Genomic DNA, 21,281 nt, shown 5'->3' on the forward strand with positions numbered 1-21,281 from the left:
CCATATGGCTTGGAATCGGAATGGAGGGCAGCGGACTCGGTTGCTGGAGTCTGGGAGAAAGAGGATCGGCGAGTGGTCCGAGTAATATTGTGGTAGGATCTCAATCGTGATGGTGCAATGCATCAGTGCGGTACTATTGGTAAAACAACAGTCGAGCTGTTCGTACATACGCGCATCCGCCTGACATTCATTACACCAGGTCCACTGCTCACCTATGGATAAAGTTGTTAAACATTTGCATAGATCGTGACTGAGGTGGGCGGCCCCTTTGGCGCTCTCTAACTGCCCGTATGCAGTTGAAATACCTAGCTATAAACCAAGGGAGATCAACAAACCGTGAGTGGGAATGGGCATGTAAGGCGAGTTCCTCCCAGAGGGCCTCCTGCTCTAGTTGTCTATTCAGGGCGTAAACAATAGTACGTGAGTAAGACTTTGGGGAGTACAGTACGTCAAAAGTGACGAACCGGGTCCCTTCAGCTTATAGCACCAATGAATAATCTCTCTTCCAAAGAAGCCAGAGCTTATTTGAGGAATGACAATAAACATGATCCATTCCGAGTTTACTCGCTATAGAGTGGGTGATCCGATGTTGTCATTTGTTCGATAAGCTCAACTATCCCTAAGTTGTGCTTTTTTATTAGTGAGAGGAGATGTGATTGGGTTAGATGGTTACCAATCCCTCTACAATTCCAAATAAGACTTGGAATCATAAAACTACCGGCTCATGTGACGCATCCTCGATCGGATGTTGTATATGCGGCTTGTATGGGAGGCATCCGAACGATGTCCCGGAGGGGGAGAAGCATCCACGTCCGAATCCTCAGAGAGAGAGACATCGTCCTCCTCTCCCGTGGAAGCCCAACCACTACTACCTCCACAAGTGTCCTCCGAACTAGTGAGTGAAGCCTGACGATTAGTCAAGTGTTTCGCCTGCTCGAAAGGGATATGTGATGGAGGGAGGTCGGGCATGGAGGTGAGTATATCAGGTGGGGGAGGAGTGTGGCTAGGGTGGGGCGGTAAGCTAGGATGGGGATGGATGGTGAGCGGGGGGGGGGAATGAGCGAGGTATAGGGAGGAGTGGGTCTGAGGGGGAAGAGCGAGGAGGGCAGTGTGCAGGAGTGGGGGGTGGGATAGTGGAGGAGGGAGGGGATGGAGGTGAAGCCGGTGGAGGGGAGCGGGGCGCTAGGGGGGAGACGTAGGGGAAGGATGGTAAGATGTAGGTGGAGGTGAGCGAAGTGGAGGGGATGATGAAGATGGAGGTCGATGGACTGATGAGAGGCGAGAGGGTGTAGAACGGGGGAACGATATGGAATGAGGGACTGGTGAGGGACGGGTGGGTGTATGGGCAGAAGTGCTGGGGAGACTCGAACAACTTTGCCCAACCTCCACGCAGTCTCCCTCAGGGCATTCTAGATCTAAGAGGGCAAAGGTATTGGAGGTCCTAGTGGGTGCTTGTACCTCCTTACCCTTGCCTAGCCAAATGCTGATAGGGTGAACGTCCGTGGGACAGGGTAGGGTTTGTGGGCGCTTTTTAGCCCCCTTCTTCACCCATTGTGACCCTGAAGCTGTATGTTTGGCCGAGACAGGTTTGGCCGACATAGAGTCCCTAGGTAGGAGAGGGGTAGTAGTAGGCGTACCATGAGGTGCGGGGGCGGGGCGTGTACTCAAAGTCGATCGTTGGGTGGGCCGACGCCCTTGAGAAGTAGACTTTGCTTCTATGATGTAGTCATTATAAGGCAAAGACGGGAGGTACTCCTCTGAGGGGGTCAAGGTAGTCGGCGACGCCCTTTGGCGACATGTATGAAGTGTGTGACCTAGAAGGATACAATACGTACAGAACTACGGAAGGTTCTCGTACACTATAGGTTGTCGAATCAGTTCATTCCCATTGCAAATGAGGATCATGCAATGGATGGCCTCAAAAAGGTCTATCTCGACACATACCCTTGCATATCAGGGGTGGTTGAACAGATGTACATCTTTGTCAAGACGTATAAATGTTCCAACAACACTCGCTAGGGATTTTAGAGCAGTGGGTGTGAAGAGATGTGGCCGGAGCCCTGGGAAACCGATCCATACCGGTACAGAGTGGGGGCAATGTTCCCGTGAGCTGCTAGTCTGCTCGGCTTTCCATCGAAAAGTATGCATTGCGGAACCACTAATTGTCCACGTGGTACGGCTCCAAGCCTTCCTAAAGTCCGCTTCCTGTTGGAAGCGAATAAAGACACTCCGATGGTTACGTGCTCCAATAACCACCGGTCCGATGAAGTTCCCGGGCGCTAAATATATCATCATAATGTCGTCAATAAGTGGGCGCTTCGTCGTGAATCGCCCTATCAAGGTGTAAGCGAATGGTGCAGCCATTCGCAAGACCTTCTCCTTGGAGAAGGCTACGACTCTCACCCCCTCCGAGTCAATGTAGCCCCGCTGTGGGGTCATGGCATCATAAAGTGGGGGAAGTGTGATATTGGGGAGGGGTTGAGTGATAGCCGTTTGCGTAGTCCCCACCACTTTCGTCGCCCAGGACGTCGATGGTGGTCACCTGGAGGGTTGCCCAGCAAGTGCATCTCCACACTCTTTCGGTGCTCGCTGATCCTCCATGCCTAGTCCGAGTGGTGCGATGTAATCTAAGGTAGGAGGGACAACTTTGATGGAAGATGTCAAGCCCATTTTCCCAGTGTCGGTCAAGACCTCTCGGGCTGGCCCATCAGTGCCACCTTCCCAGCGCCAGTTTGGTCCGTAGATAGGAAAAGGGGGGGAGAGGGGAGGTGTGGGGGGGGCAAAGTACCTGCGTCGGGTCGGCTAGGGTCGTCCGAATGTCCCAAGTATAAATGCCCTAGGTCAGTCGGGTGTACTTGATCAGAATTGACCGAGTTGACCTGGCCAACAGGCTCAAAGGTGACTGTGTTGACCCAGTCAACCTGGTCAACCTGGTCAGAAGTGATTGAGGCAGCCTGGTCAAAACGGTCAGGGTTGACCGAGTCAACCATATCAGGGTTGACCGAGTCAACCTGGTCAACACGGTTAGGGTTGACTGCATCAAAATGGTCAACACGACCAAGATTGACCTCGTCAACCTGTTCAACACTATCAAGGTGGACCAAGTCAGCCTGGTCAATGCAGTCAAGGTTGACCAAGTCAACCTGGTCAACACGATCGAACATGGCCAAGTCAGCCTGGTCAACCCTGTCAGAGTTGACCAAATCACTTTGATCAACACAATCGGGGTTGACTAAGTCAACTAGTTTGATTTGGTCACCGTTGACCAAGTTGCCTAGGTTGACTCGATCGGCTTTGACGGAGTCGCCTCGTTTCACTCAGGTGGGTGGGAGCGAGTCAACTGGGATGACCAGTCTGACTTGGCCTGAATGGACCAAGTCAACCAGGTCGATGCAGTCAGAGAGACCCGAATCAACCAGGTCGACTCGCTCGGTCTTGGCCGGGTCGACCGGGTACGAGTTGACCAAAGCCGGGTTGGGTCAGTCAACCTGATCTACATGGTCCATGTTGACCAAGTCAACCTGGTCAACACGGTCAAGGTTGACCAAGTCTGCCTGGTTAACCCGGTCAGAGTTGACCAAATCACTTTGGTCCACTCGGTCATGGTTGACCGAGTCAACCGGGTCGATTCAGTTGGAGGCGACCGAGTCGATCAGGTCGGTTCGTCCGAGTGGGCTAAGTCAACCTCGTCGACTCAGTCTGGCGACTGAGTCGACATGGTCGACTCAGTTATTGTCGATCGGTTCGACTCGGTCGAAATTGGCCGAGTCGAGCAGGTCGACTCGGCCTCTATTGACCAGGTTGACTCAGTCGGCGTTGGCCGAGTCTACCATGTCGACTCGGCCGAGCGCGACCTGTTCGGCTCGGCATGAGTCGGCCGATTCGATCGCATCGACTCGGGCTGAGTCGTCCGGTTCGACCAGGTCGACTCCGAGTGACTCAGCCGAGTCGTCTCAACCAGTCGCCGCCATGTCAGCCTTGGCGGTGGTCCAATGAGGTGACGATTGATAGGCCATAGGAGCAATCAAACAGCATCGAAGGCATTGAACGGTCAAAAAAGGTGGGCGTTGAACGGTCAAAAGAAGTGGGCGGCCGAGGAGGTGAGCTTACCGGCAACGCATTTAGTGCATTGTCGGCGGCATTAAGAAGGTCATCCATGTGTGATGAGCTGGCTGATCCAACTATGGCGAATGGCAGGATTTGAAGGCCAGATTCGTTCTCGGCCGTTAGATCTGACGTGGCGATGGGCTTAGTTTCGAGATGAATAGGTGGAAGAGATGAGTCGTTGGCATTTAATGCCAACGGCTCGATTTTTTGAAATTTTTTTTTATTTCATTTTTTTGTTTTTGTTTTCTTATGGCCCGTTGGATCTATCCAGCCTGTTCGATACACCGGCTTGGATGGATCTTAGGGCTGGCGCATCCAAGCCCAGCATTATCTGACGTGGCCAGCACGTCAGATAAATGATGAGCTGGGAGCGCCAGCTCTCCTTTTTGGGCCTGCTGGCCGTTTGAGGTGTTGGACACGTCAAACGGCCAGCCAGACGTCCCCGCTGACTTAGTGGCCCGCATGGGATTGCGGGCCGCAACGTTTTTTTTCCAAATTTTTCGACGAAGGCTTCAAAAACATCAGAATTTAAAGATAAAAAAAGAACTAAATGAAAAATACATCGTACCTTGTTGTTCTATTCCCTAAGACGAACAATCCAAGCCCAAAATTGTCGCAATTTGGAGTTGTAGAACGCCTAAATTTTGGAAAATAAATTTCGGGAAATAAAACTCACCTTGGATCTTGAATTCCTTCTAGAACAAGCTATACTGATCCATTTGGGGCGATTTTTGAGTCGATTCCAATAGATTTTGACCTCCTGATCCAATGGGACAGTTTCAGCTCGTTTCGAGATCGGACGCGAAAGTTATGAGCAAATCGCCGATTTTGGAGGAGAGAGAAGCTCTGCTCGAGGACAGAGCTGCCACTGCATTAACCTTAATGATACATTTTTATTGATTATAAGTTCTCTAATATTTGGAAATTATTAATAATCCTTGGGTTTTCCATATTAACCTAGATTTTGGTGGTTGGCATTAAACTAACCTTCAAATAAAATCAAGATATACGCATAAAAAAGGTAAATAAAATAAAAATGACAATCATATACACCAGGTAAAATATAATACCTTAGTAAGCGTTGGATTAGGTAGAAAGTGATGATTTAAGGGTCGGATGGATATTTAGCCCTGGTAGTAAAAAATTAGACCGATCCAAAAGTAAAAAAGGATATAGATAAAATTACTTGACAACATAAGCTATATGGAATCAGGATATTATCCTTATCTAATACCTTCATTCAACTGTTTATATCAGGTATTCTTGGTCATTTGAACGTCCATTAAGATAGAATCACTTTGCACATTTTAAAGCACTGGACTCCCTTGTCTTAGCTAGAACCTTAATCTTCATATCAAAATATAAAACTTGAACCATATGTGTAATTTTATGTTTAATTGGACGTCATTAACATATCCATAATTTAAATAGTTATCCATTTAAATTATTAGTTTTCAGAGTATCAAATAAAAATTTGCGCAAGTATTACATCTGAAAAATATAGCTTATCCACATGTTCAACCTTGAAAAATTCCACTAATTTTGGACATAAAAAATCATAATTTCCTTAATTTTGGATATAAAACATGCAATATATTTTTGGTATTTTTCTCTCAATTTAGAATCCTTGATTGAGTTGGTTGATTTTTTATTTTTAGTATTGACATAATAGCTATTAAAGCGTTTTAAAAATAGTTAAAAATAAAAGTGATCCTGAGGTAGTAATGGATGGAGGTTTCTCAAAGAATGCAAAAAGGTTATGGATGCCTCCAACAATTTTTCAAAAATTTGAGTCCTCACTGGAGAAGAAATATTGTGCATACTGAAGAATGAACTATTATTGAAGTATCTAATAGAGCTGTCTGCCTCTAGCCCATTCCTCTCATAGGTGAAAAACGTTCACTTGATTAGGCGGTAAGAATGCTTCCAACTGATGAATGTCATTGAAATCATCTACAATATCTGGAAAATAGACACCTCTCTGAAATATTGACCATAACCTAAGACCCCAACATTGGTCATGGAAATCCTTAGAAGATGCCAAGCTCATCTTCAATTTGTGCATGAAATCAAGGGAACTGTCATCATCACCATATCATGCAAAGTCTGTGTTCTTCAACTAGGTTCCTTTGATACCCTTTACAAGAGAAAACTGGAATTGCAACTCTGATTATCCCTGAGACTGACAGGCAACTGAGTTATATCATGCAGATTATGTGACATCATCCGTTGTGTCTAAAAATATTTTTCATCTGTGATCATTTTAAGATGTGGGAAGATGATGAATGGCAGGATAAACCTACTCTGCAGATGAAGGATGACAAGATATTTTTTCATCTGTGATCCCTTCACATCCGAGATAGGATGTCTAGGAACATTGAGATATATGAAATTTAAAGGTTTTTAAAATGATTTGAATTTTTTATTGAAATCAAAGTAATTTTTATGGTCTAAAATAAATATACATACTATCTATCTTACTACATACCAAACCCCTCTATCTTTATAAATACCTATTTATTTATCTGGGAATCTATATCTACTTCTCAATTTCTCTCTTTAACTGTATCATTATTGCTCTCGATATTTATCTTTATATACACATCAATTTCTTTCTCTTTCTCTCTCTCCATTTCAGTATGTCTCTTCGCAATGGGTATTACTTGCATATATTCACCTATCTGACCACACGCCATGTTTGATTCAGTTATTACTTTATAGGATCAAATTTTGCATCGGGTGAATCAATCAACCCAATCGACCAAGTTAATGATGAGTTCAGTAAGACGACTTGGCCTATTTACAATCAAACTGGCCAATTGTGTTGATTGACTCAGCCTCCTAAATCCAATAGACCCACTGAGCTCATTGAATTTGTATTTCAATTTCATCAAGACAACTGACCCTTCAAATTAATGGGTATATTTTGTTCATAGGCTTTAACAATGGACCTGATTCAGTCAGTTTGAGTCCAAGTCAAATAAAGTAATCAAGTAAAGATCAGATCAACCAACCAAATCAATTGAATCAGCCAGTTGATAATGAGTCAATTAAGTCACTTCTGCGAAGACAGCCAATCTTAAATTACATCAAATTTTGGTCACTTTGAATTTGAATTGGATCAATCATCTCCCTAACTTGACAGACATATGATCATGATTGCACAGAACCCTATGGATCCTCAAAACAATGTATTCAATGGCATAATATATCAAATGATTTTTTTGCAAAAATTTGAAATTGGGAAAGAAGTGAAAACATGTGGGAAAGAAGCCAATTGGGGATGGTCTGATTGGGGGTGTTGCCATCTACGGGGCCACTGCATGGTGTGGTTCAAATTTTTTAACTGCCCTTCCCACAGCTCATTGAGCACTCATCCCCACCCCAGACGCCAACCACGGACTGGGGCAGATTGAATTCGCAGTTTTGATTGATAAATAATCCGTTTATCAAATAAATGATATGTGGGAGATTGGTCAAGAGCTGCAGCATGTTGAGATTAATGTTTCAAAACCTATTAAAAAACATAATTTTTGGCTGACTTTTTTTGTCATCAGAGGGTGCGGCGCTCCCAGGACAGGCACAAGCACCCCACTATAGTCCGGTGCCAGGGCACTTCAGGCGGTGTCCAGTTCAAATTTCCGCCACACCCGCCCCGCTCCCCATCCTATGGGTTTGGGGCTATCAGATTTCACCCCACAATCATTCCCAAAGCCAACCTAGGCCCAACCAAGTTTAGATAATTCATGCTGTTAAATTAAACTTAGAAAATATATTTATGTCAAGAACAGGGATGAGACACAAGGACCCAATGCCAACCAACAATTAGAACTCATCAGTTATGGATAGTTGTCTAAGTTTTCCTCAAAAATGTGCCCTTCTGCGATCTTTTGCTTACAATATTAGAGAGAGAGAGAGAAAGGAAGAGAGAGAGAGAGAGAGAGAGAGGCTCTTCCGGGTTCTGGTACAAAACTATACCTTTACAATGGAAGACTGGCCACATCTCGAGCATGTAGATCAGAACATGAAGCGACAGCCCAGCTCTCCTTGAACGACTCCCAAACACATTTGTGTATGTCTAAAGAGAGAGAGAATAAATAAACCCAGAATCCAAGTGTAGATCTAGAGAGATTAATAAAGGTAATGAAGAGAATCGGATACATATTAATAGAACCGATCCGACCCATCTTTTTTATGATTTGTTAATTCACAAATCTCTAGAGGGAGATAAATATTTAGAGAAATAATTATCATAGTTTTGGTATCAAAAGTATACCTTGTCAAAGGAAGACTGGAGCCATGACTAGTGTTATGGTTGCAAGCATCTTGATTAGTACATGAAGCGACGGCCCAGCTGTGTCCTTGAAGGGGTCCCCAACACTGCGTCAATGATACATTTTTAGAGAGAGAAAAACCAGCTCAAGCACTGAATCGTCCAATCAAATACATGTTCACCCAATTCTAGAGAGGGAGAGAGAGACAGACTCAAATATAGATAAGTAACACAGCAAACTTAATACACAAATTTTAAACTTAAATAGTTTGAAATATAGACTAAATAACTTAAATAGTTTAAAATAAATAGTTTAACCGCAACCTAACACAGCAAACTTAAATAGTTGTAAATTTTTAAAGACAAAAGGCAGATAAGTAGATCCAAATATAGGGTATGATATTTGCCTCAGACAAAGATGGACTCTGTAGAGGCCTTCAACTGGTCGGATCCAATACTTCTGAATTTCTCAAGTGAGAGGACGATAAATACACAAATTTTGGACATATTTAGGGAGACAGTCGATCAATGGAGACAAATTCACTAACTTAAAAAAGAACAGTAAACTTAGATAGCTAGGAATAAATACACAGTTCTTGAAAAGAAAGAGAGGGGATATAGTATCGATCTTGAAAATTTCAAGAAAGTGATGGACAGATCAATAAAGAACCAGATGGTATATTTCTAGAGAAGCAGACTCTATCCAGAGATAACACCTTTAACGTCAATGATTGCATGAGTTTCTAGGCAGAGAAAGAGAGAGAAATGGACAAGGATATTATAATTATCTCTAGCGGATGAGCATCAACCAAAAAAAGTCCACTTTTAGCCTTAAAACAAATGTCTAGGGGGAAAAGAAATAAACAGACAATGAGTTGGAGTCACTCAAGACACACCCATCATCAACTTCATCAATAACACAGTTCCTAGGAAACATAATGACCACATGATATCTATAGGCATCGGTAGAGAGAACCACCAAAGAACAAATTTTGGCATTAACTTCCACACACTTTATTTCTAGGGAGGGAATCAAATGACTGATGGAAAGACATATAACTAGAGAGAGGGAAGGGGGGAGATAAAGAGGGAATCTTACGTGTCTCCCGTGACTGCAGCCTTATGGGTGTCACTGCCTTTGCCACCAAGGGCTCCAGTCTCAATGAACTTCTTGGCATTGTCCCAGGCGCCGCCGGCAGTGTTGAGGAAGAGCGCCATGAGAATGCCAGAGACAGTGGCAAACATGAGCATCGAGGCCACTACCTTTGGCCCTAGCAATGGCTGCCCCGTCACTCTCCCAAATACCCTGAATACAAACCCTGACAAGAACATAAAGTAATCTAACAGTTGCACAACTGTTTGATATTTTTTAAAAATGGAGAATATTCAAAAAACAATACTAAAACATGCTCACCAATTACTATAGGGGAGACAACGGCCAAGGCACCAGGCTTGATCATCTCTCGCAAAGATGCGGACGCCACAATGGCAACACACCGCCCATAATCCGGTTTCTCTGTATAATCCTAAGAGTGGGGAAAAAATGCAATTGAATTAGTTGTTTGATTCTCTTGGTCAGTAAAACTATTTAGAATTTTCAGAGATATAAAAGAAGGGTAGCTAACCATGATCCCCGGTCTCTCAATGAACTGGCGGCGGACCTCAGTGACGACCTCCTGGGCACTCCTGCCAACGGCGGCACAGGCCCAAGCGCTGAAAACGTAGATGAGCATCGAACCCAGAAGCCCACCAACGAACACCTCCGGAATGGCAATATCAACCTAATGATTCATTCAGATTAGTATACTGTTTAGCCACCCAATCCCTACAAAGGGTATCTTGGTCATTTGCTATAGGTACTCTCCCCCCTGAATCCTTCCGTAACGAAGGCCGGCTACAATGTTTCATTGAACTGGGCAGGACATCCTCCCAAGGGTGCATAGGTACCAATTCGGTCCTGTTGTTATTCGGTTTCTTCTATTTTTCTCTTTCTCTCTCTGTAACCTTTCATTTTCTGATGGCGACCAATCAGAGGTCTTCATCATACATGTATTCTGATATGGGAATCCCTATTGATATTTTGAAAATGCCAAAAAAAAGAGATAAGACAGTGAATCCAGTGAGGGATAGAGAGCAACCTGGTTAAAAGGAATGCGAGCAAAGGAGGCCACCTCGTCCATGTAAGCGCTGAAGAGGAGGAAGGATGCAAGAGCTGCAGATCCAATGGCAAAGCCTTTTGTCGTGGCTTTCGTGGTGTTTCCCACTGCATCAAGCAGATCAGTGATCTCCCTGACGCTCTCAGGCTGCCCGCCAAATCACGCAAATCAACCCGTTGTCAGAGACTTCAATTTCTGACCTAGTAAGGAAAAACAGTTTACTTTGACTTCACCTGTTGACTCATCTCCACAATTCCACCAGCATTATCAGCAATGGGTCCGAACATATCCATCGTAAGGACATAGGCTGCTGTGCTTAGCATGCCCATTGTAGCGACTGCCGTGCCAAAAAGACCGCCAGTTGCACTTCCAGATTCATCCATTAAGCCAGAAGTCTGCCCTAGCCAGAATGAAGAGATGATGGCGGCACTAATCACTAGAACGGGGAGACCAGTTGATTCTAAGCCCAGGCTTACTCCTGCAATTATGTTGGTCCCATGGCCAGTAGAACTTGAGAGCGCTAAATTCCGGACAGGTTCATGCTTGTAATCCGTGTAGTACTTTGTGATCCCAAAAAAGGTGTAGGCTGTTATTATTCCAACCAGGCCGCAGAGAGCAAAATTCAACCATGCTAAAGGTGCTCTCTCTGTATAAAGAAGCCATCGAGTAGACTGTAAAAAAAAATTAAAAAATAAGAGAAAACTGAATAAAATTCATGACCTTAAAAAAATCTTGTGTTTCACGTTTTCGGAATAAAAAACTTAGTGTAACCCCAGGACTCACCACACCAAAAGCTATCAGGGCGAGGAAAATTGTGATTGAGTAGCCTTTCTGAAGAATAGCCATGGGATCCTCTGAAGAAACCTTAAGACTGAGGTCACGTGTACCCCTTATAGAAAGGACTCCCAGTGAAGATACAACCAAATCAAAAGAATGGACGACCAAGGGGAACAGGATAAAACCAGTGGGATCTGTAGGGAACCAGCAAACGATGAGAGAGTAAGTATAACTGGTGAAAAATAGTTCCAGAAGCACCACATCGGGTTTCAAAAATAAAATTCATTGATATCTCATTTCCAAATTATTGGGACATAAATTAAAGCAGCATACCTTCTAATTTGCAACGCTCTGCCATTGTACCTCCGAGGATCATAGCGCTAATTATCTCAGCGGCAATACTTTCAAAGAGATCAGCCCCTCGAGCAGCACAGTCCCCCACATTGTCACCAACCTTGAACAATCCGATAGTTCTAAATTAGAGACAAATATTTATCCCAAAAACGCACACATTACAAATGGGGCTCTCTTAATGATCAAAGTACAGAATTTTCAACGAGTTAAATAAACACAAAATATTAGGAAAAAACCAAAACGCCCTTGAATGAAAAAAATTTGTAGAGGAATACCAGGTCTGCAATAACAGCAGGATTTCGAGGGTCATCCTCTGGAATTCCTTGTTCTACTTTCCCAACAAGATCAGCTCCAACGTCAGCTGCCTTTGTGTATATTCCACCTCCTAACTGAGCAAAGAGAGCAACAAAGGAAGCTCCAAAACCGTAACCCACAAGAAGCAGAGGTACTGTAAAGATAGGACTTAGTTAGTTTCAAACGCTAGAGTTACCATATGGGTAAAGTTTCCAAAATTCTAGAAACATTATTGCATGAGAATGGAACCAAGTTGAACTCTATAAAAACGAGTTATTTTATAAGATCAAACTTCAGGATTTCACCTAAAATATTTATCTTTAGAAAGATAATCACACCTAAAAAGATTCAAACTTTCTACGTTTTCATCCTCAAACAATCATATATTGATGGATAACTACTCACAGTCGGTGACTTTCATAGAACCAGGCAAACCTACTCCAAGCAAGACGTAAAAGGTTGCATAAAGAACTGCAACGCCAAGAACTGCCATGCCAACCACGACGATAGCTGAAAGCCCACCGGCACGAACAGCAATCTGAAAATGCATTATTTCACAAGCTAATCAAGATTAAATAGCCATTTAATCAAAAAAACGTTTCAATAGTCAAATCAGAACCTGCAATGGCTCCCTCGCAGAGCGTCTGGCAGCACTAGAAACCCGTACATTTGCTCGAACAGAAACCCACATCCCAACATAGCCGGCAGCACCAGAACAAAAAGCCCCAAGAAGAAACGCGACAACAGTAATGCACGCTGACATCGTCCTGAAACAGGATTAATGTTTCACGATTATCACACCGTCGAGAGGAATGGGATAAAAAGAACCAACAAAGCATAAGGGTTTAAGCAGAGAGCCTCCCGACCTTCCAACACCAGATGATTCTTGTTGCGGAGTCATGTGACGAAATAAATATATCACTAATATCACCACCGCTAGAATGACGGACATCTTGGAAATAGAGCCGTACTGGGTCCTAAAGAAACCCTCTGCTCCTTCTCGTATGGCATCAGAGATCTACATATAAAAGATGAGAACAGGAAAATGATGAATGAAATGAATTTTTCGCGCACTCATAAGAGAATGCTTTGGACAAAACAGAGAATAATCCAGTAATGTAAATATGATTAATGTGTGGCCATTCTTAGAATAGATATTGTGAATTTGGTTAACTAGATAATCAAGAGGTAAATGGAAACGAGACTATGAGCTCCAAGAACTCTATCTCGCTTCCAGTTCATAGTGAGATTATGATGAGTGATTTGTGAGAATGTCAAACCAAAAGTCCTGTAAATGATGTGAAACATCACAATAAAATGAAGCAAATATGTTGAAACATAAAGAGCAATCAGATTCCTCATTAACATACTAACAGATAAAACGACTTATACCGATAACAAGAATCAATGGTATGATGACTTAATTTTTTTAAAACAAAACCGTTAAGATGACTTAATGCACTTGAATCAGAGATATAAGGCAAGAAACATGATAAAGTTGATGAGCATAGGTAGAATAAAGAAAGAATGTTCCTCAGTGCCAAAGAGTAGGGTTCTGACAAAAATTTCTCGCAATCCACTAAGTTTCAGGAAAACCAATTGTTAAGATTCCAATGCAAAATTGAAGGAAAATCAGTAATTCAAATGGAGAATTTCCAGATCAAGGAAAGTCTTCAAGAAAATAATGTCGATTGATAAGGTCACGAACCAGTGCAACAGGCAAGAGTTTGTGAGAAAATGTAATAGGACTAGAAGAGAGGTAGAAGATAGAGGAACAGCGCTAGCCAGATAGGCTCAGCTCGTCTAGCCGAGAGGATCTCCGGGAGCTGGCCAATTTCTCCTCGGACACTGTTTTCCAAAAATGGGCAACTGTCTTCTTGAAGACGGTGGCCCTTTATTTATAGCCATATTGCCCTGCCAATAAATGTGTCACTAATGCTGACGGGTGACGTCCCCCCTCTTCATTCTACCATATATTCATGGGAGATTCTAATTATGTATCCATCAAAATAAGACCAGAAAGGATCTCTCCCTGTAGTTGACCAAGTTTATGATGTCCACTTTGAGAAGCCTGATAAGCTATCATTTGGCCTTTTAGTATTCAGAAATTTCTACTGACTCTAGCTCGTATTAGTTTCTTCATCTGCCAAGAATTCAATAGAACAACTTCGTTCAACTGCAAACGTTGTTGGCATTCCATTGTTGAATTTTTTTGGTTGTTATACTAGAGAATTTTTCAAAGTATACAAAACCAAGTAATCATTTTTTTCCCAGCACTAAATTTCTAGTCTATATGGATAATGTCATTCAGAGACACTGAACAAAAATAGAAATGTCAGGAAAAATATGTAACTGAGCACTGATAGGGTAGTGCGTATATGCTATTTACAAATTCGGTTTCAGAAAATAAAATGTCAATCGTAACTTTAGGAGAAAAGCTTCACGATGTCAATAGATATTTGAATTTGACAATTACAGCCAAAACCCATCGAGCTAAGACTCCTAATAGTTTTTTTTAACCAGGAAACTAAACCTTGAAATCGAAGGGAAAAATTTAATTCAAAACAAAAAAAGAGTGGAAAGAAGAAGAAAATTTCACACCTGTACCATCTCCGGAGGCCCTTCATCCTTTTTAAGAACCCATCTTGCGAGATAAATTGAAAAGAGAAAGCTCAGAAGACAGATGGTGAAGACGAAGACAATGATGGATGATGTACGTGCTCCTAGGTAAAACATCACTCCCAAACTCACAAACAGAAGGACCAATAAGACGCGGACATTTATTCCCATAAGCATCCGGAAAACCTGCATGACATCATCTTACAGGCATTATCCCTCGAGTAAACAGAGCTGACATTGAGAAATATGCAATAAATATTAAACAGCCAACCACTGGATTGTACAAGACGCAGGCGACAGCCTGAATAAGAGTCCTATGAATCTAAAACCTGAGAATAAATAACTTTTTCAAGAAAGACATCTTAAGCCAAAGAGTACATAAAACTAATCCTCATTCAAACTCAGGAGATTCGGAAGAAATTCATAATTTTTCTACCGTTTCATCGAAAACATCTTTTCCCTCGTTCTTCTTACTCTCTCTCCACTTTGCGCTTTCATTGCCAATCAATCGCATATAAGAAGACGAAGTTCAAATAGTTCAATAGCACATTAAATCTAATAATTTAAGCTTTACACAACTCAAAGTCAGCTCCACTCAACAGAAAATTTTAAACATCTAACAATCAGTATACGGATCAAACTTCGGACAGTAAGATAATGCAACGATGGGTCTCAACACTTTGAGCTGTAGGGAAACCTACCAAAGGTGTATACGTCTTGCTTCGCATGTTGGGAAATGTCCTCTGCCGATCCTCCACATCATCGTCCAGGCCGACGGACACTGACGAGTTTACTCGACGCGCCATTGGATAAGGGACGAACTCCCCCACCAGGGGTAATTCGCCCCCCGAGACTGGTCGCTGAATCTTGGAAAATCTTAAAGATCACCCGAGGATAATTACCAATTCAGAATCCGCAACCCCGACCAAACAAGAATCCAATAGATCGCAGGCAATGCTAACCGGGAATAGAGCCTGTTAAAAAAAAAAGAAAAATATGCAAAAAATTATACAAAACAACTTTCGCGCGCCGGATTACCCGTCAATTTCCGCGGAGTCAGCTCAAGATAGAAGGTCAGAAACAAACGAAACTCGAGCGGGACAAAAGATAAGACGAATACATCAATCAACAAATAATCATTACAGAGAAGTACAGAAGTATCACCTTGCAAGAACGACGATCTCAGCGATCGAACTATCGAAACAGAAGATCGTCCACAATCCCGTTCAGGTCGCTGAGATCTGACCTAAATAAGCTCTCCCCCTCTCTCTTGCTCGCTCTTTGTCAGATTTAGTCAAATACAGAAGAAGAAGAAGAAGAAGAAGTAGAAGAAGTAGAAGAAGTAAGTTCGCGCTGGTAGAAACTAGAAAGAATTATCCCGTCTGGAATAACGCTGTCGTTGTTAGCCTGTGACACATAATATCGTGTGTGGACCAATCAAATTTCGCCACGTCATTAACTAGTTTAAAATTCCACGTCATCTATTTTTACTAATTTCCGGCGGTAGTCTCTCCGCCTCCCACGCGGCGAACGGAAGGCGGTTTTGTACTTTTCTTAGTTTAAAAAAAACCGAATAATTACTTATATTTATATTCTTCAGAAAGGTAAATCACTTTCGGAGATCGCTCGTCGATAATTATTAGAAATCGGGAAGTAGTAGCCAATTTTCCAATAAATAGATTAAGGTCAGAAATATTGTAGATTTGTTAATTATAAAATTTTTGCCATTTTAAGACTTCGGAAAACAGGAAGAGGGCGTTACTTCCTCGAAGTTATGCCATTATCAATTAAAAAACTCCAGAGAAACGAAGTAACGCCCAGCTCCTGTTTTCACAAGACTCAAAATGCAAAAAAAATTAAAATGAAAATCAAATTTCCAATGCCGGTAATTGGATTTTCTAAAGCAGTCAAAACAATATTTCTGACCTCTATCTATTAATGGAATATTGGGAACTAATTAATAAAAGACCGTGGAAATCTGAACAGGTTTCTCAGAATATCATTTTGAAGTAAAAATCCTCATATTGTGGAATTTGGAAAAACAGAAAGTGGACATTTTTGCCCACGTGGCATTTTAAAGGCTGCAGTTTTTTTCAAAAATAAATTAAACAACTTTGAGATTTTCTCTAAAACATCAAACTATAAATAATCAAAGAAAATAATTTAAGGGGAAGAATTCTCTTCAGGATAGGCAGGAGGAGAGCTGGAGCTGGTTGAGGGGATGCTGATCCCGGCAAAGCCGGCCATGATGGCGGCCCCGCCAAGGTAGTCCATAAGACGAGGGGGATGGCCAGTCAAGGAATCCACAACTGCTGCCATTGGAACTTGAATAGTGAGTCCTGCTGTTGCCGCTGTCGTCGTAGTCAAGAGAACTGCCTTTGCCCACAGATAGTCACTGAGCACATTATCTAGCAGGCCTGAGGGTAGATAAACCATTAAAAAAATTAGTAGGGGATAACTGTAATTTTTCTAGATAGATTTTGAATAAAAAAAGCTAAATCAGAAATTGGTGGAGGAGAATGGGAGGGAGAAGGGGAGATTGAAAGCGTGTGGGAATAATTAAGTAATGAGAGGATTAAAGAATGTTACAGATGTGGAGACTGCATATAATTTTACTGGAAAATGGAGAGAGAGAGAGAGAGAGAAACATGAAACCATAAAGAAATTAAGGAAATGGTAAGGCACGATTGGGTAACGAGATTGTATAAATTCATACGGATAAAAAAAAATCATAAATGAGTGCAGTCACCGGAGAAAAGAAATGGAACACTGATAAAGAGAGAGGAGAGAGAGGGGAGGGTGGGAGAGAAAGAAAGAGAAATGCACTGAACGATTGACGCACACAAGAGAAAGAGGATGATTGGACATGGTAACCTAATAACAAAGTAAAAGTAGTTCTGGAGACAACCTAAATGATAATTTACCAGAATACGGAGACCAATTGGAGGAGTATAATGGACGACAGATTGAGAAATTGCATGTACAGGTAAAAATAATCTTGAAGGTAAACATTAAAATGATAGAAAATGATACGAACCTGGATCTAGGCTCGTATCAATGATAGGATCCTAGGGGTAATTTCGTCATGTTAGCCCACAGGGGCGTTTTAGTCATTAAGTTATTGTTGTATTTCCTTTAAATAGGGATGCCCTCCCTTTAGGAGGGCAGCCAAGAAGAAGTAGATTGAAGTAAGGTCTTCTTGTCTCCCCTCTCCTCGTCTAGGTCTGGTCTCTCTCTCTCCCCCTCAACGATCCCCTGGCCTCGTGATCGTCTCTACTTCACCGCGTCTTCAGGCGGCTCGTCCCCGGCCGATCCCTACCCCCTCTGCTCGGCCCTTTCTCAGATCATTCCCGTTTCTCCTCTCTACCCCGGGAACTTCTATCTCACCTCGTCCTCTACCCACCTTCCGATACAAGCCTAGATCCAGGTTTGTATCAGAAAATCACCAATAGGGAGACGTGAAAATCAAATGGAACTACATGAGAGAGTGAGAGAGAGTAAGCGTAGAGGATGTAGGTGTGAGCAGAAAATAGGATGATTAAAATATGAAATCGATAAACTGCTTAGAAATGAAGTCAAGCACATACTACAATAGCTACAAGGAGGTGATGAAGGTCAGACCTTTGCCCACAACAAGGCTGAGCTGTTTCCAGCTTAGGACATGAAAAGGCTCAAGCTTCGTCAAGTTTAGAATGAGTGAAACTGGTGCGAAAATCAAAAGGTTGAAGAGTCCAAGGTAGCCAAGGAATTCTGCCGTGCTTGCTCGGCCTTCTCCACTTTCTTCCTGAGGCAGCATCTTGCGGATCAATGTAATATATACTGCATACAAGAATGCCGAAACGAGGGCCAGAACATCCCCAAACAAAGGGTTTGAAGCAATGGCATTCAACTCCATAGCTGAATCACCCAAGCTCACTATCACGGTCCCCGCCATGCAAAGAAGTACGCTCAACAGCTTCAACCATGTGAATTTTTCATTTAGAAACACAAGGGAGACCAAGAAGGTGAAGAGGCTTGATGCACTGCTTAATATAGTATTAGACTGCATAAATCGAAAAAAAATAAGCCAGTGTTATTTATTTCCAAAATTAAATTAAACAAGAGGCTGAGAGGATGTTCTCACAGTTACAGTGGTGTACTTCAAGGATAAATTGAAGGTGAGCTGGGCAAAGAACCAGAAGGGGCATATCAATATGCTCACTTTGGCCACACGCGAGCGGGCCCATCGTCCTCTCAAGTCAATCCCCTCACAAGAGGTTGACCCAGACTTGTTCTCCAGAAGATTAACCAACTCTGGTTCAGAGTTCTCTGTGGTGTGGTTATGATCATCAGAAGATCTTTGATGAACTTTATGAACAGAATCTTCAAGAACTCTTGCAATCTCAACGATTGGGAGATAGACCACAAAAAGTGAGTTGCAGATGTAAGTGATGAGGAATGGAGATACCCCTCCATCTACAACTGATTGAACAATATAACTGGCAGCAATCCATATCGCTGCAACTGCTAATATGTATAATAAACCTAGAGACCATCTCCAGATATTATAAACCATTTTTGTGAATCTGGTCGGTAAATAGTAAATATTACTGCATTTTGACTTAATTTCGTCGACTCATTTGAGCTCGATGAAGAATGATTAGCATTTTGCAACTCCAAATTTATACGGAGAAGACTGCAAATTGGGAAAAAATACGCCCATTGTTAAGTATTCTGTCTGAGTATCAAAATATCAGAAGAAAGAAAAAACTTGAGGCATAGAAAAGGAAGTTTGAAATTCTTGTTGATTCACGTAATATCTAAATTTGAATTAAATGGAGACAGGAAAAATAGAAATCAATAATGTTTTTCCTCAGTCGAAGTTTTAATTCGCAGAGAATGACACCATTAAATTCCCTCAGTCAAAGCCTTGATGACATCAAAGTTAAGGATCAAATTCCTTCAGTTCCATAAAAGAATAAAAATACATGATAAAAACAGGGGACAGAAATACCATTCCAATGACGAACAAGAGTAATTTCAAACGATAAATATCAATTAAATGACGGGAAAACTACTCTCAAGAAACTGGCAAACGAGAAACAGATAAATAATGCCAATTCGAGAAACCGGCTATGCGGTGAAAGCCAAAAGCTTCACAAAAAACTTCTCTTTTGTGTGGAACTACGTCCATGAACCAAGTATTACCGACTCAGTTTTCCTGGACGATTTCTAAAATCATTCTTCTCCAGAAAGCAGACTTCTTCTCCGGTTAAACGAGCACGCGATCGCTCCTTTATCAGCTTCCAAGAAGAACTGTAGAGCTTGTTCAGAGCTCAGAATCTAGAACCAACCGTCCATTTCTCAATTCGAATATTTTTCCTGGTTGGCAATTTATATTATTTTATATCACAAAGAAGTGACAAATGACTAAACAAGGGCTTGTTGGACTTCTTTTCTTTCCCCTCAGCCTGAAGTTGGATGACGGATGACGGTTAGGGACGGATGGAATGGGGATGATGGGGCCTTCCCTTCAGTCATAGAAGAGACATCTTATATCAGCCCACACATCGTACATATAGTTCACAGATCGTCCCATACATGGACGATGGACGGGACAGGACGAAGATTGTCCCGTCTGACGTCCGGAATCAGTGCAGGGATGCGGACAGGATGGTTTTTCATCCCACGATGAAAAAATCGTCCCGTCCGCACCCCGACTTTGCCAGTTTCGTCCCGTCCGTTGAAAACCATCCCATCCCTCGTCCCCGATGCAATATCCAATAAAAATAGTTCCAAGGTCTGACTGAATTAATGTGAATTTTATAAGTTTTTTTAGGGAAATATGTAGGAGAGAGAAAGCAGAGGGACATTTATACAATTTCTTTTGGGCTGCATCAGTTTGGGCGTGTGAAAAAAAGTAGCAACTTTGACGCAAAATGTCAAGGAATTAATATAACGATGCCACGTGGCAAGATCACAACCGTCGAAAGCAAATCCGATGGATTTTCGTCCATCCCTTACTGTCCATCGTCCGAGACCTCCGGACGGGACTGTTTTTTCGTCCAACTTGGCAAAAATGGTCCCGTCTGTTCGTCTCGGGACAAATTCCCGTCCCAGTTTTCGTCCAACCTCGCGGACGGGACAAATTTTTCATCCTGGGATGAAAAAATTCTTGACATTCCGATTTACGCAACTGCATTATAATCGTACACATCACAAGGAAACTATACTGCACATCCCACAGCGATGTGCAGTGAGACTATAAAAATGTGTGTATTTATAAAATGTAAATAGGAAAATGGCATATAATGTTCCGGAAGGGTTTGTTACATATTTATGGTACTTATGTTATTCCAACGAGCACTTCTAGCATTTGTGCAGGGCTGCTGACATCCCAACGGCAAACAAGCAAACCATTAGGCCAAATCTAGGTGTAACTAGTGTGAATCAATGTAAGTTATGTAGTTGCGGCTTTCCTCTTTCAAATGTAACTCTTGTCCCCCTCTTTTTCCTCAAACTATCTCCTCCCTCGCCAAGTGGTCATTCATCATCTTCCTCTTCCTCTTCATCTTTGTCCTCTTTTCTCCTTCGTCTCCTTCACTACAGCTCTTCCTCTTCTCCCCCATCCCACCATCACTTCCCCTTCTTCGGAATTGAACAAAGTATAAATCAGAATCTGATCAAGAATCTTCAGTATTTTTAAAAAATATTTGTTTGGA

The 21,281-nt window shown here is 42.3% G+C and overlaps 2 protein-coding genes across 3 annotated transcripts; both read right to left on the minus strand.

The window, feature by feature from the left end:
* Positions 1–7,919: 7,919 nt before the first annotated feature.
* On the minus strand, positions 7,920–15,924 carry LOC144700140 (pyrophosphate-energized membrane proton pump 2-like). Of its 2 annotated transcripts, XM_078571549.1 has the most exons (17): positions 15,745–15,924; positions 15,282–15,554; positions 14,563–14,766; positions 12,828–12,979; positions 12,581–12,728; positions 12,367–12,499; positions 11,943–12,115; positions 11,647–11,767; positions 11,320–11,507; positions 11,013–11,207; positions 10,770–10,931; positions 10,519–10,683; positions 10,006–10,161; positions 9,795–9,906; positions 9,480–9,699; positions 8,384–8,487; positions 7,920–8,185 (listed from the first exon to the last, which is right to left on the minus strand). In XM_078571549.1, exons 2-16 carry the CDS (start codon positions 15,384–15,386, stop codon positions 8,388–8,390), a joined length of 2,334 nt encoding a protein of 777 aa, XP_078427675.1. In that variant the 5' UTR covers positions 15,387–15,554; positions 15,745–15,924; the 3' UTR covers positions 7,920–8,185; positions 8,384–8,387. The 2 variants fall into 2 exon arrangements, with proteins under 2 accessions (XP_078427675.1, XP_078427673.1); XM_078571547.1 differs by having other exon boundaries at positions 10,770–11,207; positions 15,745–15,923.
* A 694-nt stretch (positions 15,925–16,618) lies between these two features.
* Positions 16,619–19,930, minus strand: LOC144700141 (EamA-like transporter family). Its single transcript, XM_078571550.1, has 4 exons — positions 19,768–19,930; positions 18,704–19,255; positions 18,202–18,622; positions 16,619–16,997 (listed from the first exon to the last, which is right to left on the minus strand). The coding sequence occupies exons 2-4, from the start codon at positions 19,133–19,135 to the stop codon at positions 16,744–16,746; spliced, it is 1,107 nt and encodes a 368-aa protein (XP_078427676.1). The 5' UTR covers positions 19,136–19,255; positions 19,768–19,930; the 3' UTR covers positions 16,619–16,743.
* Between the last annotated feature and the right edge of the window lie 1,351 nt (positions 19,931–21,281).

Source organism: Wolffia australiana, chromosome 2, assembly GCF_029677425.1.
Source record: "Wolffia australiana isolate 7733 chromosome 2, ASM2967742v1".
NCBI classification, from domain to species: Eukaryota; Viridiplantae; Streptophyta; class Magnoliopsida; order Alismatales; family Araceae; genus Wolffia; species Wolffia australiana.